Below are 24,750 nucleotides of genomic sequence, written 5' to 3' on the forward strand. Positions count from 1 at the left end.
AGTAGTCTCTGGTGTGGCACTTTGTCGAACGCTTTGCTAAAGTCAAGGTAAATAACATCGTAATTTTCATTGTTGTCTGACGCCTTATATACCGTAGTGTAAAAGGATAGAAGATTAGTCACGCATGACTTACCTTTGGAGAAACCATGCTGTGAATCACGAATTAAGTTATGCCCTTCAATGAATACCGGTTAAGACCTGCCACGAACTGTGTATATAAAGAACTTTTCTCGGATAGCGTAGTGAACATTCAAGCGTCACCTCCTGCTTCTGCAGTAACAGGCGAAGAAACAGAAGAACTTATCCCCATAGCTGAAGAAGAACCCGAATTAGGTGTAGTTCCGATACCAAAGGACGCTTATAACATTTCAGAAGAAGACGCCGCGCTGTCAAGATGATCTTACCTGATTTTGCCTTCGAAGAAAACGTTTCAAATGAAGAAGAAAGTAACAGTAGTAATGAAGCTGAAAACCCTGTCACGATAAAAATGGAAGAATTAATTATGGGTCTAAAAGAAGAGATGACTAAGAAAATGGAGGAAATCAAGGAAACGGTCAAGCGGCAAAGCGACGACGAAGATATTGCATCGTCTCCGCCTCGAAAAAAGAAGAAAGTTGACAATGGAATAGAAAAGAGCGACGTCGAGGATGTCTCATCTCCTTCGCCTCAAAGCAGTAAACAAATTATAGACGAAACTAAAGTTTCTGATGTAAATAAAAGTTAAAATGATAAAACCTTCTTTTATTTCAAACACATTCAAGAGGTAGAACAAAGTGTGCATTTTAAACCGTTTAGAGGTATAACAAAGGGGGCGCCGCAGGCCAAGACCCCCGGCGTAGCCGGGACTGGCACAGCCAGTGGGCTTGTAATGTAAAATTTCATGAAGCTTCATATGAATAAGATAACTGGATTTGTAACAAAATATCCGAATTATTCAGTGTAGGCGATCTTGGGATCGTGTGAGAGATGTCAGGTGGATCATTCCTTTTGTTCTAGAAACAGTCCAGTTGATTTTGGATTAACTTCCCCACATCCTCCGAGGGTCTATTATATTTTGTTCTGGTTTATTCAAGCCATTATGAGAACTAACATTCTTTTAGTTTTATCAAGGTAAAGAATATGCTAGTGTTGTCAGCGAAGATTTCTTTGTTTCTCAACTGGACACTGAAGATTTCGTTGTTTCTTCATTGGACACTGAAGATTTCGTTGTTTTATTCACTGGTCGCTGGAGATTTCTTTGTTTCTCCAATTAACACAGAAGACTCCGTTGTTTCTTCACTGAACACTAAGGATTCCGTTGTTTCTTCACTGGACGCTGGAGATTCCGTTGTTTCTCCAATTAACACAGAAGATTTCGTTGTTTCTTCATTGGTCGCTGGAGATTCCTTTGTTTCTCCAATTAACACAGAAGACTCCGTTGTTTCTTCACTGAACACTAAGGATTCCGTTGTTTCTTCACTGGACGCTGGAGATTCCGTTGTTTCTCCAATTAACACAGAAGATTTCGTTGTTTCTTCATTGGTCGCTGGAGATTCCTTTGTTTCTCCAATTAACACAGAAGATTCCGTTGTTTCTTCACTGAACACTAAGGATTCCGTTGTTTCTTCACTGGACGCTGGAGATTCCGTTGTTTCTCCAATTAACACAGAAGATTTCGTTGTTTCTTCATTGGTCGCTGGAGATTCCTTTGTTTCTCTGCTGGACACTGAAGATTCCGTTGTTTCTTCACTGAACACTAAGGATTCTGCTGTTTCTTCACTGGACACGGAAGAATCCGTTGTTTCTTCACTGGACGCTGGAGATTCTGTTGTTCCTCCACTGGGTACTGAAGATTCCGTTGTTTCTTCACTGGTCGCTGGAGATTCCGTTGTTCCTCTGCTGGACACTGAAGATTCCGTTGTTTCTTCACTGAACACTAAGGATTCCGCTGTTTCTTCACCGGACACGGAAGATTCCGTTGTTTCTTCACTGGACGCTGAAGATTCCGTTGTTCCTCCACTGGGTACTGAAGATTCCGTTGTTTCTTCACTGGACGCTGATGATTCCGTTGTTCCTCCACTGGATACTGAAGATTCCGTTGTTTCTTCACTGGTCGCTGGAGATTCCGTTGTTCCTCCGCTAGACACTGAAGATTACGTTGTTTCTTCACTGAACACTAAGGATTCCGCTGTTTCTTCACCGGACACGGAAGATTCCGCTGTTTCTTCACTGGACGCTGAAGATTCCGTTGTTCCTCCACTGGGTACTGAAGATTCCTTTGTTTCTTCACTGGACGCTGGAGATTCCGTTGTTCCTCCACTGGGTACTGAAGATTCCGTTGTTTCTTCACTGGTCGCTGGAGATTCCATTGTTCCTCTGCTAGACACTGAAGATTCCGTTGTTTCTTCACTGAACACTAAGGATTCCGCTGTTTCTTCACCGGACACGAAAGATTCCGTTGTTTCTTCACTGGACGCTGAAGATTCCGTTGTTCCTCCACTGGGTACTGAAGATTCCGTTGTTTCTTCACTGGACGCTGGAGATTCCGTTGTTCCTCCACTGGGTACTGAAGATTCCGTTGTTTCTTCACTGGTCGCTGGAGATTCCGTTGTTCCTCCACTGGACACTGAAGATTCCGTTGTTTCTTCACTGAACACTAAGGATTCCGCTGTTTCTTCACCGGACACGGAAGATTCCGTTGTTTCTTCACTGGACGCTGGAGATTCTGTTGTTCCTCCACTGGGTACTGAAGATTCCGTTGTTTCTTCACTGGTCGCTGGAGATTCCGTTGTTCCTCTGCTGGACACTGAAGATTCCGTTGTTTCTTCACTGAACACTATGGATTCCGCTGTTTCTTCACCGGACACGGAAGATTCCGTTGTTTCTTTACTGGACGCTGAAGATTCCGTTGTTCCTCCACTGGGTACTGAAGATTCCTTTGTTTCTTCACCGGACGCTGGAAATTCCGTTGTTCCTCCACTGGGTACTGAAGATTCCGTTGTTTCTTCACTGGTCGCTGGAGATTCCGTTGTTCCTCCGCTAGACACTGAAGATTCCGTTGTTTCTTCACTGAACACTAAGGATCTCGCTGTTTCTTCACCGGACACGGAAGATTCCGCTGTTTCTTCACTGGACGCTGAAGATTCCGTTGTTCCTCCACTGGGTACTGAAGATTCCGTTGTTTCTTCACTAGACACTGGAGATTCCGTTGTTCCTCCACTGGGTACTGAAGATTCCGTTGTTTCTTCACTGGTCGCTGGAGATTCCGTTGTTCCTCTGCTGGACACTGAAGATTCCGTTGTTTCTTCACTGAACACTAAGGATTCCGTTGTTTCTTCACCGGACACGGAAGATTCCGCTGTTTCTTCACTGGACGCTGAAGATTCCGTTGTTCCTCCACTGGGTACTGAAGATTCCGTTGTTTCTTCACTGGACGCTGGAGATTCCGTTGTTCCTCCACTGGGTACTGAAGATTCCGTTGTTTCTTCACTGGTCGCTGGAGATTCCGTTGTTCCTCTGCTGGACACTGAAGATTCCGTTGTTTCTTCACTGAACACTAAGGATTCCGCTGTTTCTTCACCGGACACGGAAGATTCCGCTGTTTCTTCACTGGACGCTGTAGATTCCGTTGTTCCTCCACTGGGTACTAAAGATTCCGTTGTTTCTTCACTGGTCGCTGGAGATTCCGTTGTTCCTCCACTGGGTACTGAAGATTCCGTTGTTTCTTCAATGGTCGCTGGAGATTCCATTGTTCCTCTGCTGGACACTGAAGATTCCGTTGTTTCTTCACTGAACACTAAGGATTCCGCTGTTTCTTCACCGGACACGGAAGATTCCGCTGTTTCTTCACTGGACGCTGAAGATTCCGTTGTTCCTCCACTGGGTACTGAAGATTCCGTTGTTTCTTCACTGGACGCTGGAGATTCCGTTGTTCCTCCACTGGGTACTGAAGATTCCGTTGTTTCTTCACTGGTCGCTGGAGATTCCGTTGTTCCTCTGCTGGACACTGAAGATTCCGTTGTTTCTTCACTGAACACTAAGGATTCCGCTGTTTCTTCACCGGACACGAAAGATTCCGTTGTTTCTTCACTGGACGCTGAAGATTCCGTTGTTCCTCCACTGGGTACTGAAGATTCCGTTGTTTCTTCACTGGACGCTGGAGATTCCGTTGTTCCTCCACTGGGTACTGAAGATTCCGTTGTTTCTTCACTGGTCGCTGGAGATTCCGTTGTTCCTCTGCTGGACACTGAAGATTCCGTTGTTTCTTCACTGAACACTAAGGATTCCGCTGTTTCTTCACCGGACACGGAATATTCCGTTGTTTCTTCACTGGACGCTGGAGATTCTGTTGTTCCTCCACTGGGTACTAAAGATTCCGTTGTTTCTTCACTGGTCGCTGGAGATTCCGTTGTTCCTCTGCTGGACACTGAAGATTCCGTTGTTTCTTCACTGAATACTAAGGATTCCGCTGTTTCTTCACCGGACACGGAAGATTCCGTTGTTTCTTCACTGGACGCTGAAGATTCCGTTGTTCCTCCACTGGGTACTGAAGATTCCTTTGTTTCTTCACTGGACGCTGGAGATTCCGTTGTTCCTCCACTGGGTATTGAAGATTCCGTTGTTTCTTCACTGGTCGCTGGAGATTCCGTTGTTCCTCCGCTAGACACTGAAGATTCCGTTGTTTCTTCACTGAACACTAAGGATTCCGCTGTTTCTTCACCGGACACGGAAGATTCCGCTGTTTCTTCACTGGACGCTGAAGATTCCGTTGTTCCTCTACTGGGTACTGAAGATTCCTTTGTTTCTTCACTGGACGCTGGAGATTCCGTTGTTCCTCCACTGGGTACTAAAGATTCCGTTGTTTCTTCACTGGTCGCTGGAGATTCCGTTGTTCCTCTGCTGGACACTGAAGATTCCGTTGTTTCTTCACTGAACACTAAGGATTCCGTTGTTTCTTCACCGGACACGGAAGATTCCGCTGTTTCTTCACTGGACGCTGAAGATTCCGTTGTTCCTCCACTGGGTACTGAAGATTCCTTTGTTTCTTCACTGGACGCTGGAGATTCCGTTGTTCCTCCACTGGGTACTGAAGATTCCGTTGTTTCTTCACTGGTCGCTGGAGATTCCATTGTTCCTCTGCTGGACACTGAAGATTCCGTTGTTTCTTCACTGAACACTAAGGATTCCGCTGTTTCTTTACCGGACACGGAAGATTCCGCTGTTTCTTCACTGGACGCTGAAGATTCCGTTGTTCCTCCACTGGGTACTAAAGATTCCGTTGTTTCTTCACTGGACGCTGGAGATTCCGTTGTTCCTCCACTGGGTACTGAAGATTCCGCTGTTTCTTCAATGGTCGCTGGAGATTCCATTGTTCCTCTGCTGGACACTGAAGATTCCGTTGTTTCTTCACTGAACACTAAGGATTCCGCTGTTTCTTCACCGGACACGGAATATTCCGTTGTTTCTTCACTGGACGCTAAAGATTCCGTTGTTCCTCCACTGGATACTGAAGATTCCGTTGTTTCTTCACTGGACGCTGGAGATTCCGTTGTTCCTCCACTGGGTACTGAAGATTCCGTTGTTTCTTCACTGGTCGCTGGAGATTCCGTTGTTCCTCTGTTGGACACTGAAGATTCCGTTGTTTCTTCACTGAACACTATGGATTCCGCTGTTTCTTCACCGGACACGGAAGATTCCGTTGCTTCTTCACTGGACGCTGAAGATTCCGTTGTTCCTCCACTGGGTACTGAAGATTCCGTTGTTTCTTCACTGGACGCTGGAGATTCCATTGTTCCTCTGCTGGACACTGAAGATTTCGTTGTTTCTTCACTGGACACTGAAGATTTCGTTGTTCCGTCACTGGATGCCCAATTTCTAGTTGTCCCTTTACTGAACATCCACTGATTATAGGTTGTAGAAGCCAACACCCAAGGTGTCTCCATAGTGGACGAATGTTCATGATCATCGTCGCAATCTACGGAAAGAAGACGGGATGAGCAAAGATAGACGGGATGAGCAAAGAAGTGAAGATTCACTTTTACGTCATGAAGTCTCTTGTTCAGGACCCGGGGGAGTGCCTTACGAAAGGACTTTGGTTTTGGCCGCCATAACCAGGATTCGAACTCACAGTTTGACCTCTCTTAGCGACTGCCAGACGCGCGCTAACACTGAGCCATGTGTGTGTTTGTGTATTTGAGTGTGTGTGTTTGTGGGTGTATGTGTGTGTGTGTGCGTGTGTGTGTGCATTCACTTGGTCTTTGGATCACGTGTTGGACTCGTGATCGACAGCTATTTCCCTCCTGGAAGAGAGCTCGTAGTTTCGATCTATGGGTAATGCTATGACCTTACACACACACACACACACACACACACACACACACCCAACTCCCTGCCCACGAGAGTCAGAGTAACGACCCGAAGCGCAGCTGTACCGAAATGATTTCGGCCCTGGGCAGGATTCGAACCAAGCACTACGGGCACAACCATGCTAGTAATTCATCGCTCTACCAACTGCGAAACCGAGTCGAGTGTGTGTGTGTGTGTGTGTGTGTAGTCGTGTGTGGGTGGGTGTGAGCTGTAGTTTGCCAGTCCTTGTGGACAATTTCGCACTATGTATATTTCACCGACATAGACTATAGTATGAAATTTAATTGATTAAATTTGTCATTGATATTGAAGAAGATTTAGACAAAATAGACCAGTGATCAAAAAAGTAGTAACGAAATATAGTTCAAGTAAGTGTAAAGATATACACAGAAGTAAAGATAATACTAAGTACTAATAAAAAGCTAAGGTGCTTGTTGGTCGGGAGGTTTAAAGCATCAATACTTGGACGCTAGTTCGAAGTGAAAGCAGATTGAGTCCTATCGGCAGAATGCGAGTTCATATTAAAGGCATACTCTATTGAACTACCTGCTTTAAAAAACCCTCCGCAAGGTGACAACTTTCTAACTACTCTGAGAGGGGGACGTTATGATTTTGAACCAAAACTACTAAGATTTATTTGGATTTTTTTTTAAGTTGAGTTTGAAAATTATTTCGGTGTAATGATCAGTAACGACCTTAAATGTGGAAGTATTTAATTTTTACTTCAGATAAAGCAAACAAGGTCCAGGAGTGATAGCAAGATCCTTTGACTTCAAGAACTCAATTGTCAACAACCATTTGGAATATTCTGTTTCTGTATAGTAGTAATATCTCATTGAAGCTACTGGCAGATTGGAAAGGGTACAGAGGTGAGCCATAAAATTGACTCAAAATATAAAAAGAGATCATGCAAAAAATGTCAAAAACATTTTAGTATATTTTACTTAAAAAAAGAATCTTAAGGGGGAACTGGTACAGGTCTTCAAGACTTTAAACGGGACTGATATAATCAGAAATTATAGTATTTCCATGTTAGATAGTAAGAAAATCATGTCAGATAATATTTTCTGGACAAATGATTTTATAGTCTCAGGGGCCAACCAGAAGAACCTTAAAACTGTAGGAAACTTGAATGGGTTTTTGAAAGAAGGTGCATAGTTTACATACTGACGAAGGATTTTGGTTAGATATACTAGAAGAGGTGGTAGAAGTGGTGATGGTGGTAGTGGTAGTACATGTATAACGTAGTGAAACCTCTTACCAAAGACCACATGACCTCCGTGAGTACTACAGTCGTTTATGTACTCTGATTCCATGTACATCTTACAAAATGATTGTTGGCAGGGCAGACAAGCGCACATGTACCTCACACAGGCCTCACGGCATGCCGTCAGGTTAAGACGTGCTTGGTGGCATTCGATGGAATCCTGGAACAAGAAGTCCGATCGTGAATACTTTTTGTCTTTACTTTACCGATCCTATTTCATGCTGTTGCTACAATTGCAATTATCTAACTCTTGCCTGAAGAAACAGGTGATGAGGGTGTTTGTATGTTTGCGGTCGGGTAAAGGACATACATCTCTATGGGAAGTGACTTTGGACTGATGTCTGTGTTATATTAGTATAGGAGCAGCTACTAGTTGGCAGATCTTCTTGTTGGAAAAGGCAGAAAAAATATAGTTGAAGTTGATAGAGACATCTTAAGCCCGGGTCCTGGGATTGAGTGTCAACCCCTTGGTGCTGCATTTCCAGATCGTCGTCGTCGTCGTCGTCGTCGTCGTCGTCGTCATCATCATCATCATCATCGTCATCAACTGGGGGCATACATGAGGGAACGAGTTGCTTCACTCACACTACGGCTCCAGTCTCCATGGTCTCTCCGAGCAAACTCCAATGCAGAGACTCTTCCCACTCCAAAGAAATCTCGACATGTTCAATCAACTTGCCCTAGCCATGAAATCCGTGGGCGTCCATTTCACCTCCTCCATCGAGGGTTGTCTCTTGTGGAGACAACCCTGTGAGTAGAATCAACATCAAGGAAATGTGCCACATGCCCATATAGCTGGAGTTGACATTCACGAATTGTGCTTGTAACTGATATAGACTGTGTCTCACAGTACAGTCTTTGGTTTCATATGAAGTAATTTCAGCGATACCCGATGATCCTCCGAAGGCACTTAGTACCAAAGTACATCGGGGCGCCTCTTCATTTCAGCATTCAATGTCCACGTCTCACAGCTGTACAACAAAATAGGAGGTACAAGTGACCTCAAGATTCAAATGTTAGTCCTCCTGCATAAATAATGACAACACCATATGCTCTAGTTGAACAAATCCATAACATCATGGACAATGCCAATCCTTCGAAGTACTTCCTGATATAACCCACCACTGTTATGCACTACACTACCAAGTTATTTAAATCTTTCCAAGACCCCCCAATGTCCTCGCCACATGCATAAACAAACTGAACTGTATCATTCAGTTAATCCATAAACTCCTGGACCTTGGTGTTGGTCCAGGAGACCTCAATTCCAAGCTATCTCTCCTCCTTATGCAGTGACTTGAGGGCTTTAATCAGAACATCCAACGACTCCGCAAGAAGGACAGCATCATCAGAAAACACAAGGTCAGTTACCTTGGTGTTGCTAATATATACTCCATGTAGGTATTGAACAGAGTTGAGGCGAGGACACACCCTTGCCTCACTCATGAATTAACAGGAAATAAGCTAGACAGACATTATCCATACTTTACAGAACTTTCTGCTCCAGAGTATAAACCAGATATCAAGTCAATAATCCTGGCAGGAATCCTACGGATCTGCAGATCTCAGAGTGCTCCACGATGTACCAAGTCAAAGGTCTTCTTGAGATCAACATAAACTGCAAGAAACCCCTTACGTCGGCGCTCCACAAGAATACGAAAAACTAGGATCCGATCAGTTGTTGACTTACCTGGTGTGAGCTGTTCCGGCCTCTGAAACCTTAGCAGATGTGAACGAACCCGTGTCAGCAATAGGTGTGCAAGTACCTTAACTAGCACACTGAGCAGTGTAATGCCGCGGTAGTTGTTGCAGTCCTACCGGTCTCTTTTCCCCTTCCAGATAGGGACGACCAGATCTTTTGTTTCCAGTCAGAGGGAATGGTACCAGACTGCCAGACAGCAGACAGTACCGTATGCAACCCACGGCTTTCAGTAGCTTTCAGCAGCTCCGCACTGATGTTGAGCATGCCAGCTACCTCTCCACCCATCAACTCTGTCACAGCCCCTTTTGACCTCTTTCAAAGAGGGCGGAGATTCGTTTATCAGTGGATCAGAAACCAGCACCTAAACATCATCTACGCGAAGCTGTCCACTTAGAGGGTCATTCATGAGCAACTGCTCAAAGTATTCGGCAAAGGGGCTACACCCCTTCACACCTGACACTAGTTTGCCATTAGCTGTTCAGATTGTGCTCCTCTAGGTCACAGATTTGGAGCATAGTTTTTTCAGGGTACGATAAGGCCTGAGATCCTTTGCACTAAAATGGACCACGACATCCTCAGCTTTTCCCCTGACGTACCTCTCCTTATCCATTCTCATGAAAGCTCGAGTTCGCCGCTTCTGAGTTCTATATTGGTCCAGGTCCTCAGCCATTATGGCAGGACAGCCCAACACTCCAAGGTCTCCCGCGACCCCACACAACTCTTCGACCTTGGACGTTCTTTTATACATTCCTCAGAAGCTTTTAGTTTCATATTTAAAAGTGTCCCGCAGTTCTTCGGGATCCTTAAGAAAGGTAAGTACTCCAAACCGATTACATACTCCTCGGCACACGTATCATTCCCAAGTGTCTCCAGATGAAAGCCAGGTGGGTTAAATCATGGGATTCTCCTGGGTTTGATACGTAGTTTGAGTGTTGCGACCACACCTCTCTGATAGGTCCCATAGAAATTGGCACTTCGATCAACTCTGCAGTTCTGTAGGATCTTCCAACGAGTACTAACAAGTATGTGATCGACCTCCTTGGCCACTCCTCCGGCATTACTATACCATGTCCATAGGTGTGAATCTCGTCTCTGGAACCGAGAACCGCCATTCCTCAGCCCTCATGCTTTTACAAAGTTTAGAAGGAGAGAGCTGCTGATGTTCCTGGTTCCAGACCCATGGGGGTCAATACATACTTCATAGCCAACTCTGTTGTTGCCGGTAATCACGGTGGAGTCGCCCAAAACAATAAACGTGTCTCGTGGTGGGCACTGGTCAACTACAGATTCAAGCTTGGGATCGAAGATCTCCCTCGCTTCAAGGTTATATGCCTTAGTAGGAGTATATCCTCCAATAAGAGAGTTGAAACACAATGTATGCTTCAGCTTCGTTATCATCATATGTTCATCAACCGGGAAATTTTAGCAATGGCGTGTTGTTAATTGGCCAGATATGGCTACAGCTACTCCTGTGAGGTGGGTTCCATTGATTTGGCCCGAACAGAAGTAGGTGAAAACCTCACCACTAATTTCGCCGCTGCCTGGTCTTCTCACTTCTGAGAGCCACTGTAGCTTCCTGAGCTCCGCCGATAAGGAGGATAGTCGGTCGTCCTGGGAGAGAACAAGAATGTTTCGGGCGCGCACACGGAGAGCCCAACGGAGGTTCACCCGGGGTCTGGCTCGACGTGTTCGTGCCTTATTTGCAACACCCCGGTACACCGTGCAGCGGGTTTGGTAATTTTGAAGGGGATAGGTTGCAAGCCCATCCCCATCATGTGTTCAGTATAGTTGCCATGAGCATATGGCTCACTCTCCCATGCCCCCATCCACCACCGAGCTCAATGAGGGTAGACCGGGATTTGGGTATACACTAACTAAAGAGTCCCAGGGGTCATGGGAGAGTATACGCATCCACCATTTTGACACTATGGGATGACAGCCGCGGACCGTGCAGCGTCGGCCCAGGCGGTAGTTGCTTGACTCAGGGCGTGCTTGACAAACAGATTCAATTCAAATTACTCGGTTGATTATCCTCTCTGAGCCAAGAGGGGTCACCCGTCCTGTCCTCAATAGAAAACCAAGGAAGCATGTTGCTAGTCCCAAGAGAGCATCTCAGTGCAACCATGGCACTGGTACATCACTCAGTCCCCAAGACCTCTGTCTCCGGACTCTGCAGGGATGCCACGCACAGCAAATACTCGGGTTAGTGACACATAACAGTCCATTGACTCAGAGTTCATCGGCCCTTTTAACGGTTTTCTTTTTCATCCAACTGGGTGTCCAACACACCCTCTTCACAAGCGGTCACCAGTGGGGGAGCCGGTTTAGTCAACAATCCGACCATGTGGCAGTAGATGGAGGTGAGAATACTCAGTTTTGAAGATGGTTTTCAGAAAGATAAATTTATCTGACGTTTATCTTTGAGGACAACCTCATGCAGGTACCCATTATTTGTTCCTGTATGAATACATCAAACAAACGAACAGAGTGTGTTTGAATATGGCTGGAGAGACAACACATGATTACATGTAGGTATATCCACATGTGTATAGAACTGGAGAGAATCTTGTAAATGTATAACTAACATTTCACATATGCATATATATATATATATATATATATATATATATATATACATAAGACTATATGTCCGTTTCAATAAACGAACTTTAGTATATATCTTACTATTCGTATGATTCAACAGAAGGTGAAGTCTATACATACATACAAATTCCAGCACATTGTGGTAATGTGCTCCACTTCAGTCGCTGTGAATGATGAGCAGTTGCGACCGTGATACTGATTCTCATTGGAACAACTATAGGAAGCCTGTGGAGAGAACACAAAGTAATAGGAAATAATCACAGTACAACATCTGGGATAAGTCTGTCTCATGTAGAAGAATCTAACATAAGAACATAAGAATGAAGGAAACTGCAAGAGACCATAAGGCCTACACTAGGCAGTTCCGTATCCATCAACACCTGTCATCCCCATCCATAAAGTTGTCTAATCGTTTCTTAAAACAAATAATAGTTTCAGCGCTTACTACATGGCTACTAAGTTTATTCCATTTGTCGACCACCCTATTAGTAAACCAATTCTTGTCTATTTCCTTTTTAAATCTAAATTTGTCCAGTTTATATTCATTACTGCGAGTCCTGCCCTGTTGTTTTTATATGATGACCTTGTTTGCATGACCCTTGCCTTTGATCCACTTGAACACCTCTATTAGATCACCCCGCACTCTGCGTCTTTCCAGAGAGTGTAAGTTAAGGTGCCTAAGCCTCTCTTCGTAAGGTAAATTTCTGAGTCCATGTATCATTTTGGTCATTCTTCTCTGTACTGATTCTAGTGAATTGATGTCCATTCTGTAGGACGGAGACCAAAACTGTACCGCATAGTCAAAGATGGGTCTAACTATCGCTAGATAGAACTTGATAATTACCTCTGCACTTCTATTCGTTACCGTCCTAGCAATGAAACCTAATGCCCTGTTAGCTTTATTCCTGGCGCTAATTCACTGTTTCCTGGTTTTAAGGTCTGGACTCACTAGAACTCCCAAGTCTCTTTCGCACTCAGTTTTCTCTAGAAGCGTGTTATCTAAGCTGTATCTATTTTCGTGGTTGTGTAGCCATTTCACCGACCATGTGAACAATTTGTTAAGATCATCCTGCAGAATCTCTGCGTCGTCTCCTGACCTGATTAGGCGTCCTATTTCAGTGTCGTTCACAAACTTACTAACATCACTATTTATCCCGTCGTCTAAGTCGTTTATGTACATAATGAACAAAAAGGGACCCAAAACTGAGCCCTGGGGAACCCCACTAGTAATATTACCCCCCTAGATTTTATTCTATTTATGGTGACCCGTTGTTTTCTGTTACTAATCCAAGCTCTAATCCATTCTAACACTTTTCCTCCTATGCCATGGGCTTTGATTTTATTTAGTATTCTCTAGTGTGGCACCTTGTCGAGCGCTTTGCTAAAGTCAAGGTAAATAACATCGTAATTATCATTGTTATCTGACGCCTTATATACTTTAATGTAAAAGGATAGAAGATTAGTCACACATGACTTACTCTTGGAGAAACCATGCTGTGAATCACGAATTAAATTATATCTTTTGATGTGTTCTCTGAGTCTATTTACTATCACTGATTCAAGCATTTTTCCTATAACCGATGTCAAACTGATTGGCCTGTAGTTGCATATAAACGATCTATCTCCCTTCTTAAAAACAGGAGCAACATTTGCTTGCCGCCAAGCAGTAGGCACAAAACCAGTGTCTACTGATTTATTAAACATTTCAGTTAACTGGTCACAGATTACAAATTTACACTCCTTAAGCATTCTCGGAAATTTTTCGTCTGGACCCGGGGATTTTGTAGTTTTAAGTCTGTCAATCTGCTTGACTACTTCTACTTTCTAATGCTGATATTAGATAGAATACTTTCTTCATCCCGTCTGAAAATCGGATCGCAGTCAGATACTTTATCTAACCTCTCATTAGTAAACACCGTTAGAAAACAATTGTTAAACTCCTCACTCATTTTTTCCTCCGATTCTATCATGACATTTTCATCGTTTTTAATTGGTCCTATTCTTTCTTTATTTTTTGTTTTGTTTTATAGAGATGAAAGAAACCCTTTGGGTTGGATCTTGCTTGACTAGCAATCTTAATTTCATAATTACGTTTCGCTGGACGTGTATTCTTTTTAACCAGCTTTGCCATTTCGCTATATCTTGATCTAAGGTGTGTTTCCCCGTTTTTTATTTTTACGTAAAGTCCTCTTTTCATTCTGATCTCATGTTTCAATCTGTCCGTCATCCATTTGGGAGTATTACTATTTTTCCGTATTGACTTCAGGGGGATAAATGTATTTTGTGCATTAATAATTAAATCAGTTAGATTGCTATACATTTCATCCAAATTGCTGACCTATCTGTTGAGCCCTCGTCACTAAATGACCTGACCTAAGGTATGCATATTACCCTCCGTGGCCCGACCCCTGGCCATGACCTGACCCCCGGTGACGCACCGAGACTCGACAATGTCTGAAACGTCCGCAACGTCCGCATGACATTTCATATTCAATTTCAAATAGGCTTTTATATTGTCAAAGTTTGCTCTTCTGTAGTCTGGTACTTGGACGTTATTCGTACTTTTCAATTCTTCCCAAATAATATCAAATCTTATTTCTTGATGATCGCTAGAGCCTAGACTATCTCACACTTTCACGTTACTCATTAGGTACTCATTATTAGTTAAAACTAAATCTAAGTAGACTCCCGCCTCCCTGGAGGTTCTCTTTACACCACAGAACGAACTAATTCCGAACACCCTGCTGAGGATATGAAATGATAACGATAAAAGGGGGTGGGAGCCGGATCTTGTGAAGTGAACGCACGGAAAAAACTCCATATATTGCCACTGATGGTGTTCGACTATGATGCGCCATCACTGTGACAGACATATATCTTTGATGCCATTATTTGAATCCATACTTTTCGTTCTAGGAGCAACTTAATGTGATAATTAAACCACATACCCTCCAAGAGTTGAAGTAATAACTGAGACTAGAGTCGTAGTTGTAGTAATAGTGATGTCGAGGAACTAAGTCGTATTTCTTTTTCCCGTCGTAGGCGCCGCATAGGCCGAAGTGGTTCCACTTGTTGTAGGAAGGAGTATAGATCCTTACATCTGGATTGATATTCTTTCCATACTCAACCTTGGGGAGAATAAGAGAAAGAACGCGGTTATTGGAATATCCATGAGCGTTGGAGAGAGTTCAGTGGAGAAACTTCAAGAAACCATGAGGTGAACATACATCTTTGAATGATTATTGGCCAGTGCTCCAGGCTGGGAAGACATTGACACCTTCCGCATAGAGGGATATTGGCTTTATCAAGACTAAGGCCAAGAGCTCTAATTCCGTTGCGCAGTATCTATTTAGTAAGGAAGAGAATACCCCAACTTTAACTTCAATCAAAATATCCCGTACAGAGGTGTTCTTATTATTTTATCCTGTCTTCCATAGGCCAATCAACTGCAAACGACTAAAAGGATTGCAGTAGATTCAACCTTCTCTCCCGTTACAATAGGTATTCTCAGTGTGAGCACATTGCCAGTATGGTTAGATTTATTACGCCGGCTCCAGATTACATTCACAACCACAACCATTCAAATACAACCAAAACTCCACACACTTCTCTCCTATTCTAACCTAGCCTATCCTAACTTAGCCTAACCTAATCTAACCTAACCTAACCTAACCTAACCTAACCTAACTTTGTTAAGCCGGAATAAGATACGATGATGAGGCACAAAGACTGCTTTGTCTCCCTCTGCAAATAGGCCGGTTCTACATCGGACCAGTAGGGCCTAACTTCCAAAACAACACTGAGGATTTTAATAACCCTATTTCTTTTTTCAATACAAACGGAACTGTAAATGCATGACTTTTCACAAACATCTCCCTGCAAGTTAAGATTTACATCAAATAGATTACATTGACAACCGTCGTGGACAGTGAATTCCATACTCATCTCGTAGTGCCTGAATCTTTGCTTAATCCCAATAGGCACTGGCCACTGGTGATTCACTCTGGCGATCCGCACACCATAAACAAAGATGACGGTGTCGGTCACAGGCAAATCTAAGTTCTCTCTCTTTTATTGACGTTACTAATATCCTTATGATTAGAAACAGAAGAAGACATATTATTGATTGCAATCGAACACAAAACTTGTGTTTCACAATGCATTGTTGTGAACATCTTAACCTAGGATATATACATACATACATACATACATATATATTATATATATATATATATATATATATATATATATATATATATATGAAGGTGGAATAAGAAGTCACAGGTCTAGTCCCGGTGTTTCTGAGTTTATTCCTGACCGGTTTCGCTCTATGATTCTTCAGAATCCGGTCAGGAATAAACTCAGAAACTCGGAACTAGACCAGTGACTTCTTTTTTCACCTTCATCAACTTGGCACAATATATATATATATATATGTATATATATATATATATATATATATATATATATATATATATACATATATATATACAAATATATACTGCCACCGAGTGTTCCCACCTGAGATGTGAAAGGCGATTAAAATGGGACGAGGATAGGACTAAGCATCCTACTCTGTGTAGCACCAAAGGGGATATTAATAAAGTAAAGGTATAAGAGGGTCTGAGAGGAGTTTTTTAACCAGAACCTTAAGGTTTGCGTCCTTTAGTGTGCGTGAGTGTGGTACAGATGAAAATAAGATAGGCAGTTTGTGAGAAGAAAGATGAATGTGTTGGTATTGAGTAAAACTAACTTGAAAGGGAGGGGTGAGTTTGAGTTTGGGGGTGTAGTGGGGAGGGTGTCAGGAGTAAAGAGAGGATGAAAGAAAGAAGGGTGGCTATATTAGTACGTGAAGAGATAGACAGGTAAGATTAATGTGGATGAAGGTGAAACTGGGAAGGGTCTTTGTATATGGGCCTGGTAATGAGAAGATTGTAGAGCAAAGGGAGACTTTTTGGATAGATTTGAATAAATGCATGGATAAATGTTAATGTAGTGGTATTGGGAGACCTCAATGCTAGAGTCGAAGACAAACCAATAGACAGAGTGTTTGGGAAAAGTGGAGTGCCAGTAGTGGATAGTGGAGATGTGTCTAGAAAGAGATTTCATGATAGTTAACACAGTGTTTAAAAAAAAAAAAGCATAAGTACACATGGGAAAGGGTGGTAGATGGGAGGGTGGTAGATAGGGGTTTAATGGACCACATAGTGGTAACTAAGGGAACAGTAGGGAGAGTTTTGGGTGTACATGTTCTTGAAGGAGAGAGTGGGGGAATATCAGATAATTTTTTTGGTGGAAGGCAAATTGAGAGTGGAGGATAAAGAAAAAAGAAAAGGGCATAGAGTAGGGAGGTGCTTAGAGAAAACCGTTAATAAGAGGGAAAAAGAGCAGGAGTACAAGGACAAGTTGAGAGAAGTGTGGGAGGTGGTGAAGGATAGAGTGGAAGTATTTGTGGAAAAGAAACGATGAAGTGAAGAAGGTAGTAGGAGAGAAGAAGCGAGTATTTAGGGACTGGTTGCAAAGAGAAAAATATGAGAAGTGTAAAGATAAAGAAGGGAGGCAAAACAAAAGACAAAGGAGGCAAAAGAGAGCAAATGTAAAATGGGAAAGGAGTATGACAGAAATTTTTGAAAGCAATAAAAGTATATTATATAAGGAAATCAAGAGAGGAAGGGGAGATGAATCAAGTAGGAAAAAAAGTAAATGGCGCAGATGGGCAGATCTTGATGGAAGAGGAGGCGGTAAAGGGAAGATGGGCGGAGTATTTTAGAGAGTTATTGAATGTGGAGAAGGGTAGGGAGGGATTGGTGATGGCAGTGGGAGGCGCTAAGAAAATGACGGTGATGGGAGAGGAAAATGGAGGAGAAATAAGAAAAGATGAAGTGGAAGTAGCTCTGAAAATGATGAGAATAGGTAAGGCTCCTGGATTAGATCGGTGTCATACGAAGTGTTTGAAGAAAGGAGGTGCAGTAATAGTGGACTGGTTGAAGAAGTTGTTTAATGTGTGTCTAAGCTAAGGGAGTGCGAGAGGATTGGAGGATTGCCTGTATAGTTCCGCTTTACATGGGAAAAGGGGACAAATGTGAGTGTAGTAGTATCAGAGGGGTCAGTTTGTTAAGTGTAGATGGGAAGGATTATGGAAGGGGATTGAGAAGGTTAGGAGAGGAACACAGGGAGTATTGGTGAGGAACAGTATGGGTTTAGGAAAGGTAGGGGTTGCGTGGATTAGATTTTTGTGATAAGGCAGATATGTGGGAAAGCTTTGGGAAAGGCTTGTGACAGGGTAGACAGAAAGGAACTGTGGAAGGTTATACAGATAAATGTGATTAGGGGAAAGTTGTTAAGAGCAGTCAAGAGAGAGAGAGAAAGAGTGAGTAGTTTGAGGTAAAGGTGGGACTACGTCAGGACTGTGTCATGTCAACATAGCTGTTTAACGTATACATGGATTGGATGGTGAGGGAGGTGAAGGTGAGGGTAACATATATATATGTATATGTATATATATATATATATATATATATATATATATATATATATATATATATGTATGTATATGTATATATATATGTATGTATGTATATATATATATATATATATATATATATATATATATATATATATATTTCGAGAATAAGACGAAGTGAGCCATTTGTTGTTTGCTGACAGGGTCTGAGGAGGGAATAGGGGAGTTAGTGACGGAGTTTAGAAAGGTGTGCGAGAGGAGAAAGTTGAAGGTAAATGTGGATAAAAGCAAGGCGATGAAATGTACAAGGGTAGAGGATGGCACTGAGTTGGAAGTAAGCCTAAAAGGAGAGAGGCTGGAGGAAATGGATATATTTTGTTATTTGGGGTCGCATGTGTCAGGAAAGGGAGGAATATAGGTGGAAATAGATTGTAGACTGAGAGAAGCAAGTAAATGTCTTGGGGGATTAAAAAGTGTTATGAGAAATAGACAACTAAAAATGAAATGATTGTGCCAACAGCATTATATGGGGAAGAGACTTGGCATTTAAGTGGAACAGGGAGTAAAAGTTTAACTGTGTTCGAGATGAAATGTTTGAAGAGTATGATAAGGGTTACTAAGTTGGATAGAGTGAGAAACGAGGAAGTGAGGAGGGGAGCGGGAGTGGAAAAGGAGATGACAGATAGAGCTGACTAAAGATTGTTGAGATGTTTTGGACACATGGAAAGAATGAGTGATGAGAGATTAGTAAAAGAAAAAAAAAAGTGTGAAAGGTAAATATATATATATATATATATATATATATATATATATATATATATATATATATATATATATATATATTTATAAATAGAAATGTAGTAGCACATTTGTAAATAACACACAGGAACCCACAGTTGGAGAAAGAATAAACTTCGAATAAAGAATAATCCTATATTTCGGCTATCAACTGTAGCCTTCTTCAGGGAAGTACATAAGATAGAGAACAGAGGGGACTTATAAACTACAGTAAGAAGAGATGTGGACAGTTGACCTCACTCAGGCGCGGGGCAAACTGGGGTGGCGGAGGAGGGAGGGGGTGAGGAGAGGGGAGGATGTAACGTCCGAACCAGCTTATTTACTGCTGACATAATCTCACGCGCAGCAGTAAATAAGCTGGTGCGGACGTTACATCCTCCCCTCTCCTCACCCCCTCCCTCCTCCGCCACCCCAGTTTGCCCCGCGCCTGAGTGAGGTCAACTGTCCACATCTCTTCTTACTGTAGTTTATAAGTCCCCTCTGTTCTCTATCTTATGTACTTTCCTGAAGAGGGCTACAGTTGATAGCCGAAATATAGGATTATTCTTTATTCGAAGTTTATTCTTTCTCCGACTGTGGGTTCCTGTGTGATATATATATATATATATATATATATATATATATATATATACGTATATATATATGTATGTATATATATATACACATGTATGTATATATATATACATATACATTTGTAACAACAACGATATGTGACGGATCAGGTTATAATATTTATAATATTGCTCATTAATCTTCTGCTAGAAAGGAAAGTTCAACATACTATAACACCGGAGAATGTGATGACACGGATGGCGAAAGCTGTCTCGTAGATAAAGAGGTTATAGTGTCCACTGTACGAAAGGTCGGTCACAGGATTCCCGTTAATCTGAGGAATACAAAAATAAATAAATAAATAAATAAATAAAAGAAATAATTAGATAAATATATAACTAGATAAGTAATAAATAAGATAAGATAAAACAAAATAATAAATTAATAGATAGATAAAACTAAATATACATATTAATTATTCACAAAGAAATAAATAAGTAGATAGAACAAACAATACACACACACACACACACACACACACACACACACACACACACACACACACACACACACACACACACACACACACACACACACACACACACACTTTTGTCCGATGGACGGCGAGGATTAGAGTTCTGAAGAAAAAGTGAAATTTTCGTGGACCTCAACGCAAAGGAAGTACCTACTGTATCTACAGGGAAGGGGATAACTCGTGGTGTCGTGGGAAAGTGAGGAAAAAGGAGAAGGGGAGGGATTACTGAGGGAAATGGAAGGAAATGAGGAAAGCGAGGACTTGGTCCAAGAGGCCAGACGTCTTGTAAACAAACGAAGGACCGATGATTCTGGTGATGGGATTAACAAAATTGTAAAGCTTAGAAATATAGATAAGAGCAGCACAATGGAAGGTGAGGATAATAATTTCCAGGGACTTAATGAGGGTGGGGGGGATACCAACCTCCCCCGATTGAAAAGACTAGAGGAGAAACTTGATAAGATGATCGAACATTGGGAAGACAGGTTTGGTAACGTGACCAACATTGCGCAGAGAGTTGAAAAGTTGGAAAAACTAGAGAAGGCGAACAAAAATTTAACTAATGAAATAGAAGAATTAAAAAGACAGTTAAAAGAAGTACAAGAGGAGAATGAAGAATTAAAGAGGAATAATAAAGACAATAAAGAGGCCATAGCAAAAGAAGCGCAGGGCTGGAAAAAAATCCAGGAAAACAGTAAAGTTGCATTTACTGACATAAACATTGACATTGAACAGCAAATGAAAGAACAAACTGAAGACTCAGTTATCAAAGTGATGAGACATAAGAAGAATATAGTAAGAGACTTAGCAGATAAAAAGAAATGTATAATTATATTGGGAATGGAAGAGAAACATAACCTAGTTAGAACTTCAAGAATCAGTGAGGAAAAAGAAAAAGTAAGCAGCTTACTAGAATTAGTTCAGGAAGATGAACCTGAAATAATGAAACAATCGAAGAGATGTTTAGGCTCGGAAAATATAGTATAGATAAGACCAGACCAATTAAGATTAAATTCAGGTCACAAACAACAGCAGAGAATATCTTAGCAAAAGCAGGGAAGCTAGCAGCAAATGAACTTATAAAAACTTATGGATGAAAAGAGAAATAAATAAAGAGGAAAGAGAGGAAGAAAAATTGAAAAGGAAAGAAGCTAAAGAAAAAAACGAGACCAGAACGTAGTCACAAAAACAAGAATTCTACTGGAGAGTAGTGAATATGAAATTGAAGAAATGGACCATAACAGAGAGAAACAAAAAAGAAACAGAGAATACAATGGAAATAACAGAAAGTTAAGAGTATCTTACACAAATATAGATGGATTAATAACAGGACTGAATGAACTGAACGAGTATCTGAAGGAAAAAGAACCAGACATAATGGGAATTGTAGAGACAAAATTAAAAGGTCCACTACTACCCAACATCATAGGACACAATGCATATAATTATTGGATTAGAATCAGAGAGATAAAACAAGGGGGTGGAGTTATGTTCCTGACTAAGAAGGATATAAACGTGAAGAGTGTCACATATGGAAAGACTAGAGTAGAGATGATCATGATCGAAGTGAAAGACAGAGATAAGAAGAACAGAAAATTTGTAATAAACTACGTGCCCCCAAAAACAGCCTCGTGGGAAGAGAGTGAACATAAAAGTATGTTACAAGACACAAGGATAACATTAAACAAGATAATGGAAGATGGAGGAAGAATAATTATGATGGGAGACTTTAATTGCAAAGAAATCTGCTGGGAAGAGATGACCGTAAAGGGTGGAAAAGACTCATGGTGAAATGTTCTACTTGAGATGATTATTGACCACACAATGACACAATGGATTCAAGAGAACACTAGGTATAGAAATGAAGAAGAACCATCGAGACTAGACCTAATAATCACATCAGAACCTGAAATAGTGGAAAAGATAGAATACCAGGCACCAATAAGTAAAAGTGACCACATATTGATAGAACTAGAACTAAATGAGAAAAAATACATGAAAAGAAATGAACAATATAGAAAAGGAAGATTGATGTATGATTTTTTTTATATAAAATAAGAGAATTCTTTCAAAATGAAAAATGGGAAAGAATACACAAAGAAGACACAACAGTAGAAGAGAAATGGAATATTTTGAAAAAAAATTATAAATAAGGAGTGGAAAAGTATGTCCCAAGACAAAAACAAGAAAAAGAATATGTAAAGTACTGGTACAATAAAAGTTGTAGGGAGTTAACAGACAAAAGAGACAAAGCTTGGACCAAATAGAAGAAAAACAAAAGACCTGAAAAATGGAAAATATATACTTGTTATAGAAATGAATATGTACAAGCGAGCAGAAAGGAAGAGAGAAAATATGAAAAAAGATGGCATAGAAAAATGTAAAGATCAACCAAAACCTAACATTTTATATTGGACAAATATATCAAAACTAGGAACCTAACATTGTATATAGGACAAATATATCAACTATTGATTTATTCAGTGCAGTATAAGTTAATATAAACTTTTATAGTGAAATAAGAAACTATTTTTAAGGCACTGTTATGCTTTCAAATGCCAATTTTACCCGGACTTAACAGGTATTATTGTATGAGGTTAGTGGACACTAGGGTTGACGTTTTTTTTTTTTTTTTTTTTAATATAAAAAATAATTTTACTTAAATCAGATTTATTTGATTTAAATATATTTTTTATAGATTTTAAATATTGTGGGATTGCTATTTGATATGCGATCTGATTGCTAAAGGACATTTTCAGCATATCAGCATAAGGAGCATTGTTATACAGACTTGCCACATGTATACAAGGAACGGTATAAGCTGTATGTGAGGACGGTATGCTCAGGTTCACTCGATTCCTCCAAGAGTTTTCTCATCTTGGTGACATTTGCCGCATTGTCTGTCACAACACTTCCAATGTGACAACCAAAATCTTGTTCAGCCTTCTTGATCGAATTTTGTACATGTTGTAGAAGATATTCAGCCGTGTGAGGTTTTCTTGATGTGTTTATTGTGTCAACTAAATAAATCTGACCAGTAGATGTTGTTGGAGTGACACATATCATGGGCTCATTATGGATGTTAGACCACACATCAATTGAAAGACATACAGTTTCATTATTCAGGTCATCTGCACACTTTTTATATTCCTTTTCATACACAAGATCCAAGTACTTATCAGTAATATCTTTTTTGGATGGAGGAATATAACCTGGCCTCAGGTTGTGAACCATCTTGAGAAACTGAGAATGCTGAACAAGACGAAATGGTAAATTTGTAGCAAATGTAATTCTTGCAACTTCTTTGTCGAGGTTGTCCTTTTGAGAGGCTGAAGTTTTTATGATAAATCTGTCCAGAGATGATGATGACTTTCTTTTAGATGAAAATGATTTAGAAGTGGCGCCTGTGGAGGAGTCTGATAGTGACCTTTTTAATGGTGGAGTCAGGTTTGCAGATATTTGAAGTGGAGACGATGATGAAGGGATTGAAGCTGTTGATACAGATCCTGAAATGGAAACAGAAAATTTTAGCATATTGCATAATTTATAAATGAATAAATAAATGAATGAATACAGTGTGATTTAGGCTACTTTTGAGTACAGTAGTTATTTTTTTTTAGATAATGATCATATTCACACAAGCCACTAAATTATTTTGAAATAATTAACAGACTATGAAATAGGTGGGTTTGGAATTCAGCCCACACAGGATTCAGTCCATTTTTAAATTCACTAAAAATAATAGGTTAGTTTGGTTAGGTGAAGCTAAATCCCTATGGGCTGAATCCCATGTGGGCTGAATTCCAATAGAACCTATGAAATATTTTACACAATGTTGAATGAAATGAATAACAATCATCTAGGCCCCAAAGTTGAGTGGATACATTATGTTATAGTGATATAGTCATTACCCAAATGTAGAATTAATGAAGTTGAAGTATCATCTCTTTAGGCCTTCACATTTTTATTGCGCATGCTCTCCATTGTTCACCAGATTTATATAGTTGCATATGAAAAGGGAGAATTGCACACAATATAAGTAAAATTATCTACCTGGGTCATCAACTTCTTCTGTATGCTGTGGCTGACCTTGACATTTATCTCAGTGAGATTTTAATCATGACACAATGCCCTGTAGTCCCTAGCTGCAGTCTTTGCATTTACCTCGGTACCCTTTGCCAGAAGTTTTTGGTAGTTTTTCAAAACAATTCCAGACAGGATAATTTCTTCTGCCTGAAGGAACCACTCTGCCAGGTCCAGAAGACATCCTTCCTGGTTGATTTCAAAGCAGAAACTGACTCAGTGAGAAGCTGCTTACCTAGAACAAGTTTCAACAAGAATCTTGTTGAAGCTTGTGGGCTGCACAGTGATATATGTATTACATGTAGGCTTATACCGTTCCTTGTATACTTGTGGCAAGTCTATATAACACTGCTCCTAATATTGATATGCTAAAAATGTCTTTTAGCAATCAGATCGCATAT

At 40.9% G+C, this 24,750-nt stretch overlaps 1 protein-coding gene across 1 annotated transcript in view; it reads right to left on the bottom strand.

Moving 5' to 3' along the window:
• Positions 1-990: 990 nt before the first annotated feature.
• LOC143040516 (uncharacterized) overlaps positions 991-24,750 on the bottom strand; it is an 84,795-nt gene continuing 61,035 nt past the window's right edge. The window contains exons 10-15 of the mRNA XM_076211610.1: positions 19,961-20,065; positions 14,867-15,046; positions 12,039-12,143; positions 7,607-7,772; positions 2,180-5,953; positions 991-2,125 (exon numbers count right to left, since the gene is read on the bottom strand). Coding sequence (XP_076067725.1) covers positions 1,212-2,125; positions 2,180-5,953; positions 7,607-7,772; positions 12,039-12,143; positions 14,867-15,046; positions 19,961-20,065 — 5,244 coding nt within the window. The 3' untranslated portion in view covers positions 991-1,211. The remainder of the gene's footprint in view (positions 2,126-2,179; positions 5,954-7,606; positions 7,773-12,038; positions 12,144-14,866; positions 15,047-19,960; positions 20,066-24,750) is intronic.

The sequence above is a fragment of the Oratosquilla oratoria genome, chromosome 28 (assembly GCF_046742065.1).
Source record: "Oratosquilla oratoria isolate Oo_2021 chromosome 28, ASM4674206v1, whole genome shotgun sequence".
NCBI lineage: Eukaryota > Metazoa > Arthropoda > Malacostraca > Stomatopoda > Squillidae > Oratosquilla > Oratosquilla oratoria.